This window comes from Rhinolophus hipposideros, assembly GCF_964194185.1.
Source record: "Rhinolophus hipposideros genome assembly, chromosome: 3".
NCBI lineage: Eukaryota > Metazoa > Chordata > Mammalia > Chiroptera > Rhinolophidae > Rhinolophus > Rhinolophus hipposideros.
In genome coordinates this window covers 46,919,523-46,944,764 of record NC_138049.1, presented here as the reverse complement: position 1 = coordinate 46,944,764, position 25,242 = coordinate 46,919,523, and the positions used below count along the sequence as shown (strand labels likewise).

The 25,242-nt window shown below is 36.7% G+C and overlaps 1 protein-coding gene across 3 annotated transcripts in view; it reads right to left on the bottom strand.

The window, feature by feature from the left end:
* Nucleotides 1-25,242, bottom strand: part of SESN1 (sestrin 1) — a 103,144-nt gene that overhangs the window by 12,408 nt on the left and 65,494 nt on the right. For 2 of the 3 annotated variants that reach the window (XM_081044593.1, XM_081044595.1), the window contains exons 2-3: nt 1,135-1,200; nt 156-356 (exon numbers count right to left, since the gene is read on the bottom strand). In XM_081044593.1, the coding sequence (XP_080900719.1) occupies nt 156-356; nt 1,135-1,200 (267 nt within the window). Of the gene's footprint in view, nt 1-155; nt 357-1,134; nt 1,201-8,773; nt 8,999-25,242 lie in introns of those variants that run through there. The other variant, XM_081044594.1, reaches the window with a different exon arrangement.

Below are 25,242 nucleotides of genomic sequence, written 5' to 3'. Positions count from 1 at the left end.
AGCATACTTATTAAGAAGGAGGAAAAACAGATACTACCTAACAGGAATCCAACTGGAAGTCAGAGAATAAGTATTTATCCCTATGTTTAAAGCATTAACCATCTCTTAAAAACATTAATAAAGCAGAAAGAATTTTTCACTGGATGTTTACAAACCATTATTCCAATGTAGTGCCGATAATGCAGGGGTAACGGCCCATCCATTTGCAGTAGATAGTGTTGAGTTTTTAAGAAACTTTCTAAATATTGTGGGTGAAAAACCATCACTAATGTAATGTTATCCAAACGACCCAAAGCAGCAAAAGAATCTGAAAATAAAGAATGCATCTGTGCGTCTTCACTCCCCACTTGGAGAATCTGTATAAAAGAGGAAAACAATGGTTACATAAATTGTAAATCAGTATTAAAGAAAGAAAATATGCATGCACTGCATTCTAAGGGTCATCGAGAAGCAGACTAAATTTGGCTTAAGAAGAGACAGAAGTTATAACTCTACAGACTTAACTCGACTGGGAACAGAAAGAAGAATAAGCAGTCACATATTATGTAGTGGTGGATAAACAACAAAGGCCCAGCATTAAAGGGCAAATAGGTTGCTGGCAGACCTGGCCAGAATCCAGGTAAAGAAGCAAACTTGCAGAGCTTGCAAACAGACACTAAAGCCTTTCTTATAACAATGCCTACTCTAACTCAATTTAAGGAGAACTAAAATTGACTAACAGTAAAAAAAATCCCTGTGAAAACAAAGCATAGGAACTTTTACACACTTAATATTAAACATCCAATTGAGCACTGACAGATACCAGCCTGTGGAGATGGTCAAGACCAAGTAGCTTAGTTACAGGCACTCCTAAACAACATCTAAATATAAGCAGATGGAGCATCATTGGTCAAAAACAAGTATTGCCTTTCCTTGATTAAATATGGGTGTTAGAAAAGAATCATGAAGTACTAGAAATCCACATGACTACACCAGCTTTCTAATCCCAGATTCACTGCCAAAGCGTGATGATTAACTGTGACCAACTCTGCATAAAACATGTTGACTAACAATTGTTCAGATGCCAAGATGTGGGTCATGAAAGGTTTTCCTTAAAAGCATATAGTTCACTATGTACTTTCACAAACAACATACCTCCTTTTCTGGGATAAATCTGCTTGGTCCATGTCCTAGTGGTCGAGGAATTCTAATTCCAAGTTCCTAGAAAAGAAAATTACACCATCTCAGGCCTCCAGCAGTAAACAACATGAACTGAGGCTACAGGAATGAGAGGGAAAAACAACCAGTTGAACAGAGACAGGCTTGTTTTGGTTTGTTTTCACGGCCATATATACATACCAACTCCTCCGTTTGCATCACATAGCTCACAACAGCTTATAATATGACTCTGACTAAAAGCAATAAAACCTGTTTCACTTAAACCAGAGTTTTGCATAAAGTACTTGGCAAAAAGTCTAGAACAGAAAGTTCAGCACATTGCAGCCAACCCTGTGGATTGTCAGTGACACAAAATAAGACCAATATGTTTGTACATCCAAAACCCAACCAACCAAAATGTCAATTCCTGTGCATCTTGTCAGGAAATGAAAAAGCAGTAACCTCTACCTAGATGTCCTGAACTGGAAGAAGTGTAATTATTATTGCATCTATAATAGCACTTCACAATAAGAACAGAAAAATTATGAAAAATAATAAACTAGTTGTTTAAGTCCACAGAGAGAAAGTACTGCAGGGCCTGTTTTCTCTGTGGTTGAGTGAAACCATTTTAGAGAAACTCATTTTGTTTGTGAGCCTTAAATTAAGTTTTATTTACAGGATGTCATCAACCTTGCTTATATTTTAGATAAGCTCCAGTAACTGAAAAATAAATGGTTTTCCGCCTTTGACATAGTGAATCTAGAGTCCTGTATCTGGAATCTAGAATTCTGTACCTTATGTGCCAGTGTACTGTGGTTAACAAAAATGTAATCTATTGTTAAGGCTTCCATTCCCCTCGCCCCCTATACAGTGTGCTTATAGAAACAAAACCAACCAAAATAATTCACCCTTATTTTTTTGAGGCTCATGTCCTATCAGTCTGGTATCTAAGAATACAAAAGCTTCTTAGAGTTTTAATAACCATTAACCTTTGCTTTGATACAAATTACATTACATACAAATAGTATTTTCACTCTCTCCCTACTGCTTCCAAAAGTCCTTCATGATATAAACCAGATGCTTTCCTTTTAAAGAAAAAAAAGCCGGGGTGGGGGTGGGGGGAAGTAGACAGAAAAGGACATGTGGCAGCAATTCAAGAAATTTGGTCCAAGCGAATGAAAACCTTTTGAGAATGGATTTTGAAAAATTAAGCAGATAGGACAAAATTTACCAGGAAAACTCAGGATTCAGATTCAAAGTTGGCTATATTTGCCAACTGAATCTATAATATATGATTCAAATAATCTTGTATTGGAGGTCAGTGATTTCTTATTCTGGTTATTCTACGTTTATACTGAAGACAATAATGTTCTAACCACCATGTCCAACCAATAATGTTCTAACAATCACAGTTCATTAGAGGAGGCACTCAGTTAATTCACTGGTCTGGCCACGTAGGTGTTTCAATTTTAATATTCTGTAATAAATGCAAAAAATCTCCCACATTCTCACTGTTCAATACATCACCTTGGCACAAGTGCAACCATTTATACAAAATGATGACTATTAGCCTTTTTAACTATTGAATTTCTGACCCAATTGTAGACAGTTCAAACAAAATATATTGGGCAAAACTTTAAGGCTAAAAATCAGTATTTACTCCTCATTTATTATTAAACAGAAGGTGCCAAAAAAATGTATATACAATTTAAGAAAGGAAACAACTACATTTTTTTTGGCACCCCTTGTATTTAAACAAAATGCATCTAAGGAAAACATCCATTTCAAGGGTTTATTATTCATTTTTTAAAAAGAGACTTGGGACTTTAGTATATAAAAAGGTTGCATTTTAAATGGAGGAGATTATTCAACAAATGATCTTGGGACAACTGGATAGCCACTCAGAAAAAAGTGAAGTTGGAGCATTAAATCATATTTCACTCCACAGTAAATCTGAGTTAAGTGTAAGGAAACAAAAACAAAAACCATTACAGTACTAGAAGAAAACACTTATGAAATGGAGTAGGCCCAAGAATGCCACAAAATCCAAAAGTCATAAAATATAAGACTGACAGATTTGATGACATAAAAATAGACCTCCACATGGGAAAAATAAACATACAAAGTCAAAAGCAAACATAAAACTGGGAAATATATTTGCAATTCATATATCAAAGAGCTAAATTTCTTTAATACATAAAGACTCCTACAAATTAATAAGAAAAATCCCAACAACTGGATAGAAAAATTAACAAAGAAAAGGAAATATAAATGGCTAGAAAAATTATCAATGCTCACAATAAAACAATTGCAAGTTAACTACATGGAGATACCATTTTTAAACAAAAGATTGCTTAAAATCAGAAAGTTTGATAATAGGCTGTGGTGGAGAAAATGTCATTTATTGCTTATACATTTCTGATGGAAGTGTTTTGAAGTATGAGGGGGAAAAAGATATAGAAATATAGGAATATAAATTACCACAACCTCTAGGAAGGGCAATATATAATACTAACCAAATCAAAACACACATACCTTTTGAATTAACAATTACATCTTAAACGTTAACTTACAGTCATATATGTTATACATGTGAAATCACATGTGAAAGGATAATCACTGTAACATTGTTTTTTGTTTTTCTTTTAATTGGGGAATACTGGGAACAGTGTTTTTTTCCAGGACCCATCAGCTCCAAGTCGTTGTCCTTCAATCTAGTTGTGGAGGGCGCAGCTCACTGGCCCATGTGGGCATCGAACCGGTGACCTCTGTGTTATGAGCACTGCGCTCTAACCAACTGAGCCAACCAACCACCTGTGTAACATTGTTCTAATAGTACAAGAAAAAAGTGAAGTTGGACCACTAAATCATATTTTACTCCACAGTAAATCAGAGTTAAGTGTAAAAAAACCAAAAACCATTACTGTACTAGAAGAAAACACTCATGAGGTGCAGTAGGCCTAAGAATGCCATCAAGAGGACTGTTTCAATAGTTTACTATAACCATACACTAGAAAAGCATGCAGTCTTTACAAAGAAGGAAGCAGTTCCATATTGGTTCACTTTAAAAGATCTCCAAAATATAATATGTGGGGAGGGGGCAAGCAAAGTGCACAATATGTATAGTTATGTTACTCTTTGTGACTTAGCAATTCCATTTCTAGGACTTTATCCTACAAATACATTAGCAGCATGTAGGTGGTACATATATTTTAATGAGACCAGATCGATAGCATATGGGCCTCAAACAAAGAGATTGAATTATATTATTTTGGTTATGTTCTTACACCAAATGTGTAGTTTATGTATCAAACTATTAAGAAAAAACAGTTTTACAATTCTAAGAAAATTGCTATTAATGTTTCAGAAATGGAGTATTTTCTTATAGGTATGGCAAGGGTCTTTCCCAATGGTCCTATGTAATTGTCAAGTCTTTTGTAAGTCCAGCCCTACACCTAGATTTAGTGGCCATATGGGTATCTCTGTCTCCCCTCTTCCTAGCCTTCAATGGCCAAATCCTTCCTCCCCAATTCCTTTAGAAAAACATTCTTTTAAAGTGAAAAACAGTGCATTCTAAAACAGGATCTTAAGAAAAACCAAACTTTCTTGGGAATGGATTACAGACCCATTATGCTAATAACCTCTTAGTGTAAAATCACATTCATTTCTTGATGAGGTACCAGTCTGGCAAGAAAGCTGAATGTATAAAATAAACAGAAGAATAGAAAAAAATGAGGAGAGGACTGGAAAGGAGTCTCTGACATTCAAGAATCCGATGTCATTATTTTACGTAAGTGTAGTTCTGGGTAAAATAGAATTTTACCCAGCTCACACTTGGACTACCAGGGTGAATTTCCTACTAAGCTGAAGAGATTGTGAGATGTTTGTGTCATTCCCTAAACGCAGAAAGGGAAATGGCAGAGGGGACCAGAGGAAGTGAAAGAAAAGAAGGGGGGAGGGTAGGAGAAGGACAGATTTTTAAAAATCAAGTCTTTCCCAAACAGAAGGGGTTAATCAAGACAGATATAACGGGAAATATAGTTAGTGCTATTCTAGAACTGACATCAACTTATTTTTCTATATCTAGAAGCTGGACCCAAAAGATTTGCTTTGTTCTCTTAGTTAAAAGACTGGGTATGTGAAAAGGATACAAGAACATAACATGATCTTTTCTACTTGATTTCAAAGGGTTGACCTGGGGTGCTCTTGATGAGCCCTAAGATTGCACCCCAATTTATCCTAGTCAGATACTGGCAAGAAGCAGATCACTGATTCCATCTGGCCTCCCATGGCACGCAAATTAAATTCTAACTGCTGGAAAAAGCAAACAGGTGACAATTACCTTGAAAACAGCCAGGAAGTCTTGGTTCTAGAGGTGGTGTCTTTTGCGCCTCTTTAAAAGTTTTTGATAACTTAAAGGTTCTTTTAGATACCCCTGTTATTACACAATAGTATTTATTATTGGTTTCTAAAAGGTTAAAAGTTTCCATTTTTCTGGAAAACCACTTTTGAAACACTGCTTTTCCTAGTCACATGACAAATTAGTTACTACCCTATCTCCTAGCAGATGCTGCTCAAACAAAGGCACTGCAGATCTTCTAGTGGAGCGCTCATAGGCCAAACTCAGTGCATTTCATAACCTCCTAACGGTTACTGCAACGATGACTTCATCTGTAAGAAACTGAATTACAGACTTGGAACAAATTTTGGCCAATCCAGATTCTAAGAAGCAGAACTGCCAACAGCAAGTGACCTTACTGAAAAGCAGATGTAGATGCTAATCACAGCACGAACGTCACTGGCTCTTGATGAACTTGTAGCTGCAAAATCTCATGTGGGAATTAACAGTCCTCTTCTCAACAAAGCTCTTCGTCAGCATCTTTGAAAGAGATAGCAACAGTCTCCACCATCACAACATGGCTACGAATTTCTGACAGAGTATCATTAGTGTATAATGCCCACTAATTTTCACAGTATGAAAATTCTTAGCAAATGTTGACAATACCACAGAAAGACTACATATGTATCGCTGAACGATTCAGTGTTTGTGTACTGGAAGTACTGTGGTAATCAGATTTTAAAAATGTGTTAGAGATACACTTATGAATCTATACGAATATCCTTAGATGAAAGAGTGAACAATTTGTCACAAATGCAAAATGAAAGCATTTGTTGGCTTATTGGCATCTACCCACTTGCAAAAGTAGTTGAAAAGTAAAAATGATCAGATCATTTGAATCCTTTTATTTTTCTCTCAACTGCACTTGGTGCATTTTAAAATTGTATAGATTCCCCCCTCTTCTTCCGCCTCCCCCCACTTCTCTCGTGCTGTTGTGTAGGACATAGCTCCCTGGCCCATGCTGGTATTATGAGCCTTGCTGCCACCTCCCACCCCCGCTGAGGCACGTTCACAGCAGCTCACGGCAGCTCTTATCAGTTGCCGGCCGTTCACGATGGCTGCCGGACACTCACAGCAGCACAGGCCAACCCATGCCAACCTCCAGCTGAGCTGTTCACGGCAGCCCAGCTCCAGGGAGAGCCGTTGTTCACAATCTTAGCTGTAGAGGGCGCAGCTCACTGGCCCAGGTGGGAGTGGAACCAGTGAGCTCAGCGTTAGGAGCACCGCGCTCCAACCACCTGAGCCACCAGGCTGGCCCTAAAATTGTATAGATGTTTTAATACCAATAACCACAAAATTGATATTAATTTTGATTTTTAAAAAAATTACAAAATCACTATGTGCTTTCTGAAGCATTTCAACAAGGCAAATATATTTTGTGTAAAAGTTAAAATCCCCATCCCACTCCCCTTCTTAAGGAGAATCACTGCCATAGCTGGGAATTAGCCTATTGACAGTAAAAAATCTTTAATAGAAATGAAATCTAGAAGTGTTATAAAGAAATACTCCTACATCAAAATGTACTACTGGTTCTTTTTAAATTGTCATTAATTCTACTAGGTAATTTAAAAATATGGAAAGTTCAGGTACCTCATTTTCTAGTATCTGGTTGTCTATGAACTTCATATTCTAGAAAAATAAAAACTCAGTAACTTCAAAGTACTGGATTTGTAAGGCTGACTTAGGTCCTATGTGTCCTTAGGTCCTTTAGTCAAGAGTTCCATTCTTGGAAAGTGTTTAATTTAAAAGCATTATGGAAGCTTGCTATTTGAAACAGTTGTGTAATTAATTCTTTTGTTAAGTGAATTGTTTTCCTGTAAAGCACTACTTCCTACTTTATCTTCTCACTTATTGGAGGTGTTAAAAATGAAATACAACTATACAAAGCTTCCTGGTTTCCTGAACACAGTCGCATGGGCATAGTCCCATGGGTAATCAATGCATAAGCTACAATGTATCTCTTTAGCTTCTAGTTTACAAGGCTGTATTCAGAGATTCTAGATCTGGGCAACCACCAGGATTCATTCTGCACACAAATACAGAAATAACAGATCTATTCAAACATGATGATTGGGGCACAATTCGACTCAAAATGAGAAAAGACCTGTTATGGCCTGCAAACAAACTGTAAATGCCATTTCAACACTTTCATAATTTTCTTTTTGGTAAAGTTTACAAAGCAACATTTTTTTTTTTAGGTTGTATTAACTGTAAAGGAGGAGCATATTATGTATCCATGAATGTTAAAATCTAGAAAAGGTGTTTGCTGTTATACAGCCTTCGTAAGTGTCTTCATTTAAGTTTATATGAATCTATGCAGTATTCTCATAATGTAGACTCCATTTAAAATAATGTAAATACGGAGACCGAGTCATTCTAGTGGCCAAGGTGGCAGGGAAATTACTTCGTAGGTAGATTTCTTGAACTGAAGCAGTACAGCATTCTGATTTCAATTCAAATTTTAATGGCTCTTTCTCTACTTTGTCCCTGGTTACCTTTTGAATGAAAGCCTTTCAAAGGTTCAAATTTTAAAGTTATATTAGTATTTTTCAAATGGTACTCTTTTTGCAACCACTTAGGAAAAATACGAAATGTTACGATTAAATAGCGTTTTCTGAAGGCCAGTTCAGACACAAAAGGGATGGTTTCATAAACAAGAGTAAATGCTGAGCATAACGTCATAGAGCTGGCAGGACATACCTATTCTAGGCAAGATCACCTTTTACCTGACTCAAGTGTATATATATTTTTTCTTTTTCTTTTTTAAGTAGGAGGCAAAGGGAGTGAGGGTCACGGCGCGATCTGGTTAGACAAGACGCTGAGGGGGGAAAAAATCCACAGGCTGTTGTACCGTGAGACTAGAGCTTTGTTCGGTCTCCGACTTGTGGAGACTTGCACAGAAGACAACGTTATTTACGTTTTGGAGACTTCCATGTAAATGACCGAGACAGCTGTCTCTTTCAGCCTCAGCGTTTTTCCGCCCAGGGACTCCCGGTGGAAAACGTCTCCCCACCTCTCACGGGCCGCCCCCTCCTCCGAGGGGTGCAGGCCAGTCTGAGACGCCCCCGCCCAGCAGGGTGGCCGGTCGGCGGTTGCTCCAGGGGCGCCCTCCCTGCGTGGTGTGCTCCGAAGCTATTAGGGTGCGAGGGCGGGGAGGCCACGCCACCACCGCGCAGCCCTGTCAGCCCGTCCGGGTACCGCCCGCCCGCCCGCCCGGCCCCTCGCCCGCCGCGGTACCTCGTCCTGGCCGCGGCCCCCGCCGCACTGCTTGCAGCCCAGCAGCTCCGAGACGGCCAGTGAGGCGTTGTACGCCTCGTTCGCGGCGGTGGCCAAGCGCATGTCGCTGCGGAGACGGCTGCGGTCGCGCAGAAGTAGCCGCAGCAAAACGGAGGTGGCGAGCGAGGGGCCGCCGGCCGGTCTTTGCGCTGCAGCGAGCGCTTCAGTCAGTGCGGGTGGCGGGGGCGGCGCAGCGCGGGGCGGGGCGGGGCGGACAAACCACCCGCAGGGCTCGCCCCGCCCCGCGCTGTCACTCGGCCGGCCCGGAGGCCGCGCGCACCAATGCGGGCCCGCGGTGCCACGGAGTCCCGCCCCCTTGGCGTGGAGGGGTGGGCGTTGGCGTGCGGTTCTGACGCGGAGCCGGCGAAAAGCAACCTCCCAGGGGCCCAGCTCTGGCGAGGAGCTAATACTCAGGTCCGAGACGGGCTAGGTGGGTTGGGCGGTGAGCGTGCCCTGGAGCTGGGAGGTGCAGCGCGAGCCTCCGGGCTTCAATTAAAGGCGAATGTGCCCCTGTCCCTGGTACCAGCAGCCTGTCCTCCCTCACCCGCTCGGGTCCATTTACCTACAGCCAGAAGGAAGCCAACCTCTAAGGTGACCCTCACCACCAGGAGGAATCGAGTTTCTTTGACATAAACTATTGGAATTGCCCGTCTTCCTTTCCAACAACGTCGACTGGGCCCCAGAATGCAGGGACAAGTACGGGACGAGGGCCTGCCTATATTCAATGTAAAATTATTTTTGCTAAGCTATGTAACAGCTATAAATATCACTCGCCTACACAGATAATAAGCTTTGGTAACATCTCTGAATTTTCTTTTTTCAAATATATTCGAAGGCTTTACTAGTTTTCTAATGTTCCTTCACAAGCGCCTTGGGTTCTAAAGAAAGAATTTCTCTTTGAAATCTGATGAGGAACTTGAGAAACATAGGTTATAAAGCAGCACAAATAACTGACATTGTTGGATCCGGAATGCAAATCTCTCAAATCCTGTGTCAACACTATTTCCTTGAACGGCTCCATTATCTTCTTTTTAAAAATCAACTCTTACATTAGATCACTTTTTGCATATTTGCTCTTGTGTTTTCAAAAGCTTATATGCTCAGGTTAAAAAAAAAAGTTGGAACATTCTGACAGAAGGAAACAAAGTGGAGTTTAAATCAATAAATACTGACAGATACAGGATTCATAAATGAAAATACGTTTCAGTCTTAGGAGTGAGGTTACAATGTTTCAGACAAGACAAAGTTACTCTTTTTGCTCAAGCTGTCATTTTAAAAGGAGCAGGTTAACATGGTTACTTTTTATTTATCCTCTCTAGATAAATAAGATAAATGTTTATGTTCTCATACACTGCTTTTATATATTGCTCAAGCCACCAAAATATTTTTGCTGCTCAAGAAAAGCAATTTTGGGCTAATAACATAGAAGAAAAGGCTACAGAGGCTTCCAAGCTCTCGTCCTCTGAGTGCAGCCACAAAAACGACATAATCAAATGCCCACTCAGCCACAAACAAACCAGCAAAAATAAACACAGTAAATCATCCAATTTGCAGCAATGCAACATACCCTCCAAGATAAACTGATCGTGGATGAGTAATGGAAACATATGGACTTCATGTATAGGGTTGTGGGCTATAAAGCTAGTTAGATAATGAAGGAAGTATGTGAAAAATGACTCGTTCTAGAAGAGTTGAGCTGTGATTTTATTTTCTAGAAGGAAGAAAATAGTGAGGTTAGGGCATAACCTAGCAGGGCATAACCCTGTTTGTAACATTAAAATTATATCATTTGCAAAATGGAGAATCCTTACCTTTCTAGTTTTTTAATGGGAGGCAGGGGGAAAAGCATGCATTTAGCTAACCAAAAAATGGTTTGAAATAATTAAATGCAAATTAAAAGTGCAAACTGTATACATATTGTTTGATACTTAGTGCTTGATAAATATTTACTGAAGAAGCATATACTAAAATTGCATAGGAAGCTCCAATTAGGATTCCTTTTTTTTTTTTAAAGAAAGTTTCAGCTTATTTATTACAATGCTACCTTACATAAAAAGAAAAAATATTTTAAATTTATATTCTAATTCAGTGGTTTATTGAGGACCTTCAAGCCATTAAACATCAAGATTCCTTTATGGTCTGTATAAAGACAAACTTAAGTTCTTCAAAGAATGCTAATCACGGCTCTTTCCCATAGGGCAGTACTGTGAATTAGCACTCTATTCTCCAACGTAAAAAAGGTTGCCTCCAAATAAATCTACAGTAACCAAGAATTCCAACAAATGTATTGACCTCAAAATATTACTGGGTAGATTTCACTTCTGGTAATGTTTTGTTCCAAATAATTCAATAAAAAAATTGTATTTTCCAAAGATTTCACTTCTTGAGCAGGCTAGATGTCCTGAAGGTGCTTCTAACGAACCCCCAGTACTAGGCACATGATAGGCGCAAAATAAGCATCTATTGAAAAGATGAACATCCTGAATACAGAATAGTAATTGGAAAGAACTATGCTTTTGATACCACAGGTTATCTATATAAGCCAGCAGCTATTTTATAAAGCCTGCTATTTAAACATTTCAACATTTTATTTCTTCTAGAAGTAATCCTGACACCTCATATAAGAAGTAATGTTAATTCTGAAATATTTCCTTTCCTCTAAAAAAGTTTTGGTAAACTTAGCTGTATCAAAATAAGGTTTCTGCATCTGTCATTAGCAGTAATAGTCTCAACTCAAGAAAAAGCTGATACACTCATGAAAAAGCAGAGTGGTGTCAAATGACTTGATGTGAGCAGAGAACTATGAAGCATTAGAGAGTCCAGACTTCAAGATAGGCTTCCTGAAGGAAGAGACATGTGAGCTGGGGCTTAGGGGATTGGAAGAGAGTCTTTTGCAACAATACTGGGGGAGCAGGTTTGGGAGAGAGTAGAGACAGTTCTAAGCAACAAACCCAGCATGTGCAAAAGCTCAGAGGCAGGGGGAAAGAAAGAGAGTGGTCCATTAGGGAAGCAGAGTAAAGGAAGTTCATTGAGTCTGGAGCAGAAGGTATGGAGTTCAGGTAAAAGATAAACAGTAAGGAGGGACCTTGTTGAAGATTCATTAAATAATATAAATTTCATTTCTAAGAGTACTATGGAGTCATCCAAAGTTTTAAAAAGTACAATGACATCAGATCTGCATTTCAGCTAGGGTTTAGAAAAATATATTGGGAAAGGCAAAACTAGAGGCAGGGAGATGAGTTAGGAAGGGTGTTGCGGCAATTTTTTCAAGGCAAGAGGGTTATCTGAAAAACAATGGGAATGAGGCAGTGTAGGGATAAAAGTGGTTTTTGTTTCTGCAACACAGTAGGTTTCTTGAGAAAAGAAATCATGCCTCATTTTCCTGTTTTTGAAATGTAGGAGATAAATCTCAAATTACAGTATCTGCTCTCCTGACCAAGCAGCTTCCCTAAATTCATTAGATTTTTAAAAATATAGTCAATTCATGCAAAAGAATAGATATTTTAGTAGGAAGAATACTAATCAGGCCAAAAGGCATAGTTACACTTTCATGGACCACATATTAAACCTTGAATGCTCTTATTACCCAAAGAAATTATATTAAAGTACTATAGATTTGTAGATCAATTAGTCACAATAGGGATTATATTTAATAATTGGTTAGAAAACATACATGGCAATGATTTCAGCCATTAAAGCAAAGGATTCCTTCAAGAGTGGCAGTGGGATTTGTTACATTTTTATGATTTAATCATTCTTGGAAAATGCCTTATTGTCATTTAAAACATTTTATTTAGAATGAGTGCTGGTTTATAAGATTACTTCTGCTTACTAATTTTGTCAAGATGTTTCTCCTCTAGCCGGTATCTTCCTGTTTTTGTATATATAGCTTGTCTGCTAAGCATTTTTTTCCTTTCAACATCATGTTTTGGGTACATTGAGATCTTTTTAGCACTGAACTTTAATTTTACATTGTTCTTATTTGTCCTCTACTTTTTTCACTTCTTCAATTTAATTTTTAGAATTACATTACTTATAAAGGAGCAAGAGTGTTGACAAATCCTTACTCTTTCTCTCCTTTAGGGTTTCTTCTTTTATTTATTTATGTTTAATTGAGGTATAATTGCCAAACAACATTATGTTACTTTCAGATATATAACATGATTTGATATTTATATACATTGTGAAATGATCACTATAATAAGTCTAGTTAACATCTGTCACCATTAATAGTTACAATTTTTTTCTTGAGTTGAGAACTTTTAAGATTTACTATGTTAGCATAAGGTTTCTTCTTTCAGAAATGCAGTTTAAAATCTCCATATAGGCTTTCAGAAACATAGACCATCCATCAGTCATACTTGTAAGTAAGCAATATTCCAAACAGTGTGGGTGGTTTTAAATGAGGAAATCACTTTCCCCCAAAGAATGTGTGTTCAATCGTGGTCAGGTGTTCCAGGCTAATGATGATAAGACTAGTAACTTATCAACTCCTATATATCAGACACTAAGCACTTTACACCTATAAGGCAGATATAATTATTTCTGATTTACATATGTATAAAACAGAAATTCATAAAGTATGGGTAACTTTTCCAAGGTTATAATAATAGTAAAATGCAGCCTGGGATTAGAACTTAACTCACACTATTTATTGTATGAAGGCTGATATCTCATACTAATTTATTTATTTACTCTATCTCAATAGAATTTAAGCTCCATAAAATTAGAACATTTGTCTTTTTTGTTCACTACTGTATTTCCAATGCCTTTGTGCCAGCACACCAAACAGCTTGAAGTATGTACTGAATGAATGAACTCCACAGAGATGTTTCCATTAGAAAAAAGAAGCCTAACTCAATTGAAAGCTTAATAATGTATTTTAAGTTCAATATTTAGTTTATAAAAGATTTGAGCCATCTAGCCAAATATTTTTCAAGGATTTGGTGGTCACTTGGGAATCAGCTAATCTTTGGGTTCAGTTCTGCTAAGCAAATTCTACTTTTGTCTTTCCCCATCTTCTCTAGAACCCACAGATACTCCCAAGCTCCTTTGATTTTTCTCTGCCTGCTCTCTTGCACTACGAAGACGTGTAACATCTATATAGGTTTGGGCAATATACACACGGCTCACTTATTAAGTCAGGCTGGTACTTACAAGTCAGACCCTGCCTGTGTGCACACCATTGTTTGACAAGATTCACAAACATTTTGTAACCCAGTATGGCTATCCTCAGGCCTCGCTAAGGTGAAATGACAGAAAAGTGTCTATTGAGATATGAAAATTAAGTGAGAGAATTCATTTAGAAACAGTACAACTTTTAAAGGCTAATTACTTTATGGCATCCTTGTTGAGTTAATTAAGAAGGAACAGGTTTATTAGGATGAGGTTAAGGAAAAAGGTAAGAGTAGTAGGAAACTGAGAGGTAGGACTTTATCCCATATGTTCTTAGGAACTACTGAAGGTTTTAAAAGAGAAAAAGGAAATGATACAAACAAACAAAAAAAGGGTGACTGAAGATACTAAATATATGTCAGATTCAAGTAAATACTATTTCTCAGACTGTGCATATATACTATATTGTATAATTTTTAAAACGGTTTTCAAGGGACTGGATTTTATCTGTTCCTTAAAACATATGTGAAAATATTTTCTAGCTTCTCAAAGTTCTTCTGTTAGTGGGCACAGGAAAGAACTGGTTTTAATATATAACCTATAATTTTAAATCCAAGGAACATATTAATCTGGCATAATATTAGAAAATCATCTTTTTAAAATAGATTAAAACCAAACTTAGAATCTTCAACTTATCCTGAGTCCACTGACTTGATGGAACTGAACATTCCAGTATCTAGCTCCTTTATAAAATTGAATTTACCCATGAATTTAGCCTAAAATGTTTAGGCTAAATGCATATTAATGAGCTATTAGCTTTATGATTTCTGAATTTTAAGTGTTTTGATTCAAAGAAACAGAATTCTAATGATATTATTCTAAAATCTTCTAATCAAGTTACTTTTTGTTTAGAACAGCTCCCCTGACCTTATTTATGTCCCATCCCCATGATTATAACTACCAAGCAGTGAATTGAGTTCTACAATATGTGCTTTCCTCACACAGCTCAGAAACCTGCACTCGGTTCCTCGGTGATCACCTTTAGCTGTAAGCCCTTTAAGCCTTTAAATCGCCTTCTTTCTTTGCCTCCTTCTGAGATCTCATTTTCCAAGAGAGTAGTAAGTTGTAGATCCTTATCCTGGTCACAAAGTACAAGGCCACATTAGAGACTACTTGCATGGCACTAAGTATCTTAGAAATAAAATGTCATTCACTGAACTTTCCCATCTGTTCTTCTACCTTCCAAATCCTCACTACACCTCTGTGGGCCATTTTCTCCTTTGCCCAAGGGGTGTGGGCCCATTCAGAGCACTGTAGTTCAAATAGTCAAGATGTCTGGTTTTGCTTATCACTGTCTTTTGGTTCAGTTAAATATACTCACGAGAAGAGATAATGACAGTGCTACAATGTTTTTTACATGAGCGTAAGTTTGAACAGAGTTCAAATCATTTCATTTATAGAAACTTTGATTTTCCTAATTTGGGGCAAATAATTGAGAAATATTTAAATGGGTTTTATTCATATATCACCAATTGGAGAAGGTAGTATTTATTCTGCCTTTATGTGTTACAACTCTAATTTGAAAAATATATTTTGGCATAGGTTTATGAATGGATGCCAGTGTTATTATTTTGCCAATTAACAGAAATCTTAATATTATATAACCACTTAACATTCAATCACTCATTATTTATAAATGTTTACTGAATGTTAGTTATTTAGCTTCTTAAATCCTACAAACAAGCACAACTACCTTAATTTGAGATTGGGCATCAATTTTACTTCGACTTAAACCTCTCACACAAGTTATACAGATTGGCAGATAGCTTGGGACTCTGTTAGGGAGCATTAAATGGGAAGTCATTTGGTTTATTGCCTGATTCTGCAAAATAACAGCAAACCCCCAAAACCCAGTCTGCAAATCTCTTAACAACCCTTCTAGTTTTAGTCTCCTCAAATTTAAAATGAAGGGCAACAAAACTTCATGATCTCTCAAACTTCATTTCAGCTCTAAAGTTCTACTCTGTTAACATAATCACTGATGTTATCAAGAGTTAAATGCTTTAAGCAAACTAGAACCTGGCCTCTTCCTACACCAGGCTTCTTTGGACATTACCAGTGGTTTTCAAATTGTATTTCTTAGGAGCCATTCCTTACAAGTATTTTAGAGATATTATGAAATATTAGATGTGAGCTTTCTTTTTCAAGGTAACCTACAAATGTATCTCAATATTAAATACATGGAAACCACCAAAATAATTTGTTGCCACTAATAATTCAGTTACTGGACTAAAATGTAGCTTCTTCCACCATCTCTGTGAGCACATGTTTGGACATTCTTGTAAATGTGTCACTGATTAGGAAGGGTATAGTTAGTGTATTCTAGCCTTTTAAAAAAGTCATGCCTATCTGCATCTGCTGGAGTAAAACGATAGTAGTGAGTGGACTGTTATAGCACGTGGGCACTTTGCTGTGTGCATCCAGCTTTCCTTGGTATTACGCATACAAGGAAAAGCTCGAAATACTACTATAGCCGTAACCCATAACCCCTTAATTTTGCATTGGTTTAAAACATAAAATAACCTCATTGTTCTCACTAATTGACTTTAATAAGAAAGTTAACTTTATTTATTTGGACTTAAAGGCATAATTATTAATAAAATGCCAGTTTCAGATATTGTATATATCAGGATTCTGGTGATATTGTTTGACAAAAAATGTAGTAATACATTTGAATATCACTCTTTTATATGTGAGTATACTGTGTTTCCCTGAAAATAAGACCAGGTCTTATATTAATTTTTGCTCCATTAGGGCTTATTTTCAGAGGCTGTCTTCTTTTTTACATGTACAACAATCTATATTTATTCAATTACAGTCATGTCACCTTCTTTTGGAACATCGTCATAACATCTGGCTAAATACGTCCGTCTGGCTGAGATCTTAACTGGGGCTTATTTTCGGGGTAGGTGTTACTTTTGGGGAAACGCGGTATAAGCCACATCTCTTGATCTGTGCTTCAGAACTCACAGTAGGTTTGGAGGAACCATGCTAGTCTGTAGCTCCCTACATTGTTCACCCAAGGCTTGGATCAGGCTTTAAGGTTCAGAGAATGCTCCAAGGATTTCTGTGGGCTCCAGCAGAATGCACGGGAATCTAGTTCAACGTCTCATTCCCATCAATGACAAATAGAACCTTAAAGAGAAAACGCTCTTTGAATCCCAACGGTTCATGATGGTCTGCTGAATCACAAACCAAACTTGCCTTCCAGTAGTACTTTCACTTAGCTTCTCCTGGATCTGGTCTATAACTGAAAGGGTTATCAATCCTTCTAGCTCTTCTCCAGAAAACAGGTGTAAAGTCAAAGCGTCATACATGCCAATATGATCACAAAAAGTTGACCTAATAAATTTTTCAGTGAAGTACTTTGTGTATTTTTTTGTGTTTGTAATAGGCAAGTTTTTAAATAATGTATTTGTTCTCTACAATTAGAATTTGCTTTATGTCAGAAAAGTCAACTTTCAAGTATTCAATGAGATTTTAAAAATTAAACCGCAGTGCTTCAATGTGTGCATTACAAATACACAATTAAAACCTTAAAATATTGCATGCTAACTTTACAAATTGGTGTTTTAAAAAATATCTAAGCTTAAAAAGATATAAGAAAAATGTATGTGGATCAGGAGAAAGATCAAAGCAAAGTCAAAGCAGCAGGATGCAGTTCAAATAGGTCACACTCAACTTTTAACTTTCCCTAAGAACAAAAACACAAGCTTAGCAACAGCTTTCAGCCAATCATAACACAGACAAACAGGTAAGGACTCAACAGCTTCAGATACCAATGAGGTCCAAACTTCATTTTTTTTTTTTTAATTATATAGTGTCAGCAGAGCAAAACTTATAAAACAGGATATATTGTCCTGGGTTAAAACTAACACAGATAAAATCTTTTCACCAACCCTTAACAAAATATATCAGATTTTAATAATGTAGTGATAATTTTGTTTTCATCTTTACTGTGTCAGATATTGTATACACTAAAGTTACCTTTAAGATATTACTATATTTGTAACAAAATAGAGAATTTAGTGGGAAATTTTCTTTTTTGTTTGTGGATAAAGCATAAGGGTAGGAATATCTATAAGAAAAGATTCTTCTTTTTTTAAATTCCCTAATACTCAATTTCTCAAATTCATGGAGGGAGGGGGATCCAAAAAGAAATGATACAGTCTAAATAAAAAAAATATACAATATGAATAAAAACAACCATTTATAAATACAACCTTCAAAATAAGCAAACTGAACAAATTGCATTGTGCCATTCTATGTCATTTTTCCTCTTTATTTTTATCACTCAATACATATCTTCTTTGAGAGAAGAAAATTTGCTGAGAATTTAGAAAGGATTTTCAAAGAGTTAGAGATTCCATCACTGTAATGTTTAGTGCAAATCTCTATATTTGATCAAATTGATAAAGTATTACTTGCAACAGAGATACAAAAACATTGTGAAACAAGTTAATAATTCCCTTCTTTTGTTTTTGGCTTGCCAAATTTATAAAGTATTCTAAGGCAGTTTCCAATATTTTCTGTAAAAATTTTCAAGAACCACCTTTTGTTTTTTCTAAGTACTACTTAAACCATTTGCTAGTTTTAGTTCCCTAAAAAATAATTATTTTAAGTAGATCAGCTTGACTTGTTATATCATCAATTATCTCCTGAACTCACCATATAAAACACAGTTTTGCTACTAAAATTGTAGGGAGCTGTCAAAAATGTATACATGTATATGTCCCTGTAATATTTCATTGTATTCTATATACCCCTAGGAAGGTGGGGGGAGGATCAAATAATGTTTGGAGACTAGCTTTAAGTTTTATTTATTGGTGTTATCCTTACTTCATCCTTTTCCTCTGTCCTCAATTTTCACAGATAACTAAACTATGGTGAATCAAGAAAAATGGTACTTTCAATACATCATTTAGGAAAGAGGTATTGTATATCAAGCTCATGTTTTCCTTGGGCTCTTAAACCTTAATATTTTAGGTTTCCCTTACTGAACCCAACTCTTACTGAAAGTTTCATCAAGTACTTAACACTTATGTATCTATACACCCCGTATGGATATATTGAACCTATTTATTCAACATTCATTCAACCAGTATTAATTAAGCATCTATTATGAGCAAGGCATTTTTTTCTTCCTAGTCTGTTTTCTTTGAGAACAATATCCACATCTTCTTCCTCCTCCCCCCCCCCTTTCTTCTTCTACTTTCCTATAGTGATCCACCCATTGTAGTCTTTTTGCTCTTAAAGGTTACATGGACTGAGAAATGCCTTGAAACTGCAAAGGCAAAGAGGTACAAAGCACTTGGAGAGCAGGGGTCTGTTATGCGGAACACCTGATTGTTATTGCAGCGGTTAGGTAACTGAGTGCCAGTGACAGAGAGGTTTAAAATCAGTAACTCAGATTTTGGTCTAACATTCAATTCTGGGAGTAGATAGATACTACACTTCATGGTTTCAGATTTGATATTATTAATAGAATAGTTAAACATATAGTGGTTAGTATGTAGCAGCCACTCTCCTAAAGCATTTGACATATATATTTAATTCATTTAACCCTCAAAATAACCCTTTAGGTAAATACTATCTTTACTTTAGAAATGGGAAACTGTGAGACAGAGAGGTTAAATACTTCACACGGCAAGCAGGAGCCTGAGTAAAAGTTAGAGCTTAAGTCTGTCTGACTCCAAAACCATGTTCTTCCTACTGTATCATTACGTTATGGGATATCATCCCACCTAATAATGCTCTAGTTTCCTTCCTACTGTTACTATTCCAGTGATTGTGTGTCCACCAGGAAGAAGGCCAAGGGGCTAGGAACTCTTTCTTCATCCCTTCCTATCTAACTCTGGACTATTTTCCCTGCATTCTCTTCTGTACCACTGACTACTCCCCCCACCCTCTGTGACCACCCAAATCATTAGAACACCGTCTCTCTCTAGCCAGTTTGGACTGGCTCCCCACTGAGCCTCCTGCCAAATTAAAAATGTTCCATAGCATCCTTCTCCCTGGCTACTGCCCACCGAATACATGTCAATCCTATCCCAATTTCTTTTATTCCATGTATCTACTGGTGGTCCCCCTCTGAACCTTTATACATTACTCCCTGACTCTTGAAAACATTCTTCCCTCACAGTTTCTCTAAGGATACATTATCATAACTTCTTTCGAAGGTGTTCTAAAATTTCATCTTCTGCACAGAATATTGTAAATTTTATCATGCTGAATGGGGAATAGCTTCTACTACTTGGCAGTTTACCATGCTAATACTCTCTTTTCATCTCCAAAATTCCATCCACTATATTTTGGATAAAGTTATAAATATTATTTGTATATGTGCCTATGTTTTATTAACAGTTTTAAAGTACAACCTCAGAGTATTTATATGTGCATTTGGGACTATGTTGGGAGTACATTCTGTTTTAGATGCAAGGATTTGGGGAGTGAAAATATGTGAATCTTGCTTTGAAATTATAACTACCGGCCCATCACACACAAGTACTTAAAAATACATTTTCATTATATTATAGGCTTTGCACATAGAACACTAAAGAGAAACAACAGGTTTGAGTCTAAAAACAACAACAACAAAAAAGTTAAAGAGTAAAATGATCTTTTAGCATAAACAAAAGGTAAGATTTTATGTAAAAGGATAAAATGAAAACATAAATGATGACAAACTGGCAAACAATCATTAGTCACTTTAATAGACTTAAAGTGACTTTGAGGCTAAATATGGTATTGCCTACTCAAAAATGAAAGGCAGAATTCAGAGTGATTTATTTAGTTGGATTCAATTCAATGATTAGGTACACACACAAATGCATGCGCGCACGAACCCACACACACACACACACACACACACACACACACACACACCTTGAAATGTTTTCTCCCTCATTTGAAAATCAAATAGCCAAATAGCTGATTATAGACTATTGGTATTATAATATCTCATTATACCTCAGTTGACTTTTTTTGACAATCTCATAAACAGAATCTAGAACAGGTCAGCAAAAAAAAAGGCGTAAAATTGATGCCACAGAGTTTATATACCAAAGTGTATGTACTGTCCTTAGAGGAAAACCTTTGGCCTACCTCTCTTAGAGACAATTTACTTTTACTTTGTATAAAATTATGGCAAGCTTGTTTATCTAGTTTCTAAGTCCATAGTAATTTAAAAGGGATTAGGGACTACTATTTAAATTGACAACAGAGAAAGAATGATAGTTAACCATTTACTCACAAGGGAAGAGTCAGAAAAATTCTAAACAGTAGAAGAACTTGAAGAGCACAGTAGTAGGAGCCATTTACTATAAGGGTATATAATCCTATAAGCCTTAAGGAACTCTGCTAGTAGCATTTTCTGACAGATTAGGGTAATAACTAACCTCCATAATAGTGATTCTTATCATGTTGGACAAAACACCTAGAATATTTTAACAAGAAATGCAATTTAAAATGTATGAGTGAATTGGCAAAGTAAACAGAAATCCTCTGAAGTCAAAATGACCAACAGGAGGAATCGAGGAGGCAGTGATGACTGAGGCTGGTAGCTGTGGACCTCCAGTAACCTAGAGCAGCAGCATAGGGAAAAGAAGACAAAGCTTAGGACTTGGGAAATTGGAGGTGGACCAGAGACCCCATCATAAAAACAGACCACAGTAAGCTCAACTATCAGTGAAAGCATGAACTGGGAAAACAAACCCCATTTACAAAAGGAGACAGAAAGAAAATTTGCCTGTTTCAACTTTTCTTCTTCGTGGTCAGGGTGAAATCTCCCCTGAAAATTCATAAACACAAAGTGGCTCACACATGAGGAATTGGGGCCGTAATTCCCTATGAGCTGGCGGGTCCAAAAACAAAACAAAAATAAAGCAAAGATGCAGTTAAAGTGAGTTGGTCATGTCACCTAGGCTCCAGTCAGAAACACAGATGATCTCTAAAGGAGATAAAGTTTCAATGAATATGGACTTTACAACAATAAAATGTACCATGAAAAAAGGCACCATTCGTGAGGGTCAGAAGAAACAATAATCACCTGACTCAGATCTGTAAGACTTCGGGTGTTTGAATTATAGATACAGAATACTAGTTGAATGTGTTTTTTAAATTTTTAAAGGAAATGGAAAGTATAGGCAAGGAATAAGAAACAATAAATAAAAAAGAGACCGATTTGAAAATGAATCAAATACAGACTTTATAATAATTTATTGACTTAAAATTCAATGGATAAATAGCATATTCAGCATAACTGAACAGAAAATTATTATCAAATTCGAGAGTAAATCTGAAAAAATAATCCAGAATGTAGCACACAGAGCAAAGGGATGGAAAATATGGAAGAAATAATAAAAGACATGGAGGCTGACATAGAAGGCCTGATATATAACTAATTGGAGTTCCACAAGGAGAAAGGCAATAATATTCTAAGAGATGATGGTTGAGAATTTTCCAGAGCTGATTAGAGACAACAATCATTATTTTTTTCCAGGAAGCACAATGAACCCCATGCAGAATAACTGAAAGGAAATTCTTATCTTGACAAAAAGTAAAACTGAAAAAATTCCAAGGAAAAGGGAAGATCTTAAAGGTTATCTGAGAGAACAGCCAGATTACCTACCAAGGAAAAACTAAACTGACAGCCTAATTTTTAACAATGGAAGCCACAGGATCATGGAATAGTATGCTTCTCTCAAAGCACTGAGAGAAAATGCCCATTCTTGAATTGTATGACATATGAAACTATCTTTCAAGAAAGTGAATGCGAGAAACATGTTTTAAAAGGTAAAGAGTAGTTTATCACCAATGAATCCTCATTGAAGGAGCTTTAGTTCAGCAAGAAGCAAAATAATCCTAGAAGGAAGTGTGAAAATTTACATAGCCAAAAAAAGAAAAGGTCCTTTGTACTTAAGATTTTCATCTCATGGTTAAAATTCTCACCTGTGTAGAACAGTATATCCCCTAAGGATTCTCAATAGCTTTGTATGAGCATATGTTTCATTTCTCTTGTCTTGGAGTGGAATGGATGGGTCATATAATAGGTATAGATTTAACTTTTTAAGTAACTGTCAAACTGTTCTCCACAGTGGTTATATCATTTTTATATTACTACCAGCAATGTATGAGAGTTCCAGGGGCTCCACATCTTCACTAACACTTAGTATCGTCAATATTTTTAATTTCACTCAATTTAATGGGTGTAGCGCAATGTTTCTTAATTGGGGGTGATTTTGCCACCTAGCAGGATATTTGACAATGTCTGAATGCATACATTTTAGTTTTTCACAACTGGGGGGTGGGTGGGATGGTGCCACTGGCATGTAGTTGATAGAGGTCAGGGATACTGCCAAACATCCTATAATGCACAGGGCAGCCTTTTGAGCCAACACAGAATTATCTGGCCCAAAAGGTCAAGTGCAGAGGTTGAGAAGCCCTGGTGAAATAATATCTCATTGTGGTTTTAATTTGTATATTTTGCATAACTGTTGGTACTGAATATCTTTTAATGTGCTTATTGATTTCTTGTATATCTTCTTTTATGAAGTGTCAGTTCAAATCTTTTGTCCATTTTTTAATTTTTATTGGATTGGTTGTCTTCTTGTTACTGAGATGCAAGTGTTCTTTATACATTCGGAACACAAGTACTTTCTCTGGCATATATGTTACAGATATTTTCTTCCAGTCTGTGGCTTGTCTTTTCATTTTTGTATGATGCCTTTTGAAGAAGATCATAAGTTCTAAAGTTTTTATTTTGATGAGGTCCAATTTATTTTTTCTTTAATGTTTTATGCTTGTGTATTCTAAGAAACATTTGCCTACCCCAAGGTCACAAAGATTTTTTTCCTGTTTTCTTCTAGAAATTTTATAGCTTTAGGTTTGATACACTTAATCATATAAATTTTATTACACCTGAAAACCAAACTATTAAACTCTTTCTCTCAAGGGAATGGCATTATGGGTAGGTGCTATTCACTTTCTTAGTATATATCTATTACAACTAACTATCTTCTTGCTATATGATTAAAAATTCCCCAGTACAAAGAACTCTTTGGGTGGGGGCAGAATGGGAGGGAGACATATAGCTCTAACAACAGGGCTAGTTTTGTTTTTCTTTTCTAGGGACCAAATCTGACCCTGAAGTCTGCTGGTATATTGCATGTATGCAGTTAAATTAAGTACTCTCTGATAGTCTACTACATGAACTCCATACAGCAAAAAGTAAAATGTTCTTTCTTCCAGAGAGTATTGCTGGCAAATACTGAAGACAGATAGGATTAAACAACATAGTTTTACTTCTAGTATCCTTGGGTCATAAAAAGGCATTTCTAAAAGGCAATATTGGTTGATGCCACATGCACACCTGGGCAGACCATAACACAAAGACAGAGAGAATCCACTACTTAAAATGACTCCCCCAATCCCAAGACCTGGCACAAAACAAAAACTGGGCCATGGAAGAAGTCTGTTGGACAAGGAGATCCTTTTAAAAAGCCTCCTACACTAAGGCTGTTTGTATCAAAATAACAATCCCCAAAATGTTCCAAAATACCTGCAGCTGAAGAAATGAAAAAATGGTACTGAAATTGCACACTGGTGCGTACTGGCAACAGGAAAGAAAGTGTCTTTGAACTGGGTTTGAAGATTACCTTGAAAATTATACATTCATTGTCTCATATAGATTTAGAATCTAAATTATTCACTTGATAATAGTGTAAAATTCTTAGTTTCTTGCCTACTCTGAAAAAGCGCTTTAGTATACGAAGATGATGATTTCAGGATACTTTTCTACCCTCTATACCTAAGAAATTTACTATAGAACATTTGCAATAATGTCAGCAGTGAATGGGGGAACTAAAGTAGCAGGAATGGTCCTAAATTTTACAAGGGATTTCAGAGAGCTACTAGTTAAGGATTATAGAGCGCTGTGTCCTAGAAAGACTTTTGCTAGCCACTGATGACTAAAGATGCCATTAGGAACAATGGAACCACGATTCCAAACAAAGTAATTGTCTCAAAAAGGTGGGCTCCACATTAAGTGCACTTGGTTTTAGCATTTTAGCATTCAGAACAATTCTTATGAGTAGCAGGGATGATTTTGCTTTATTAAATCTTTTTGTTGAGTGTGAATTAGTGCCTAAGGTGCTGTGAATACTGAATATGAAATGTTGCCACCTTTCTACTACCTTCCCTTCCCTCCAATAACAAGCAGATTTGTCTACTCTCTGTTTTTCTTACTGAGGAAGGAA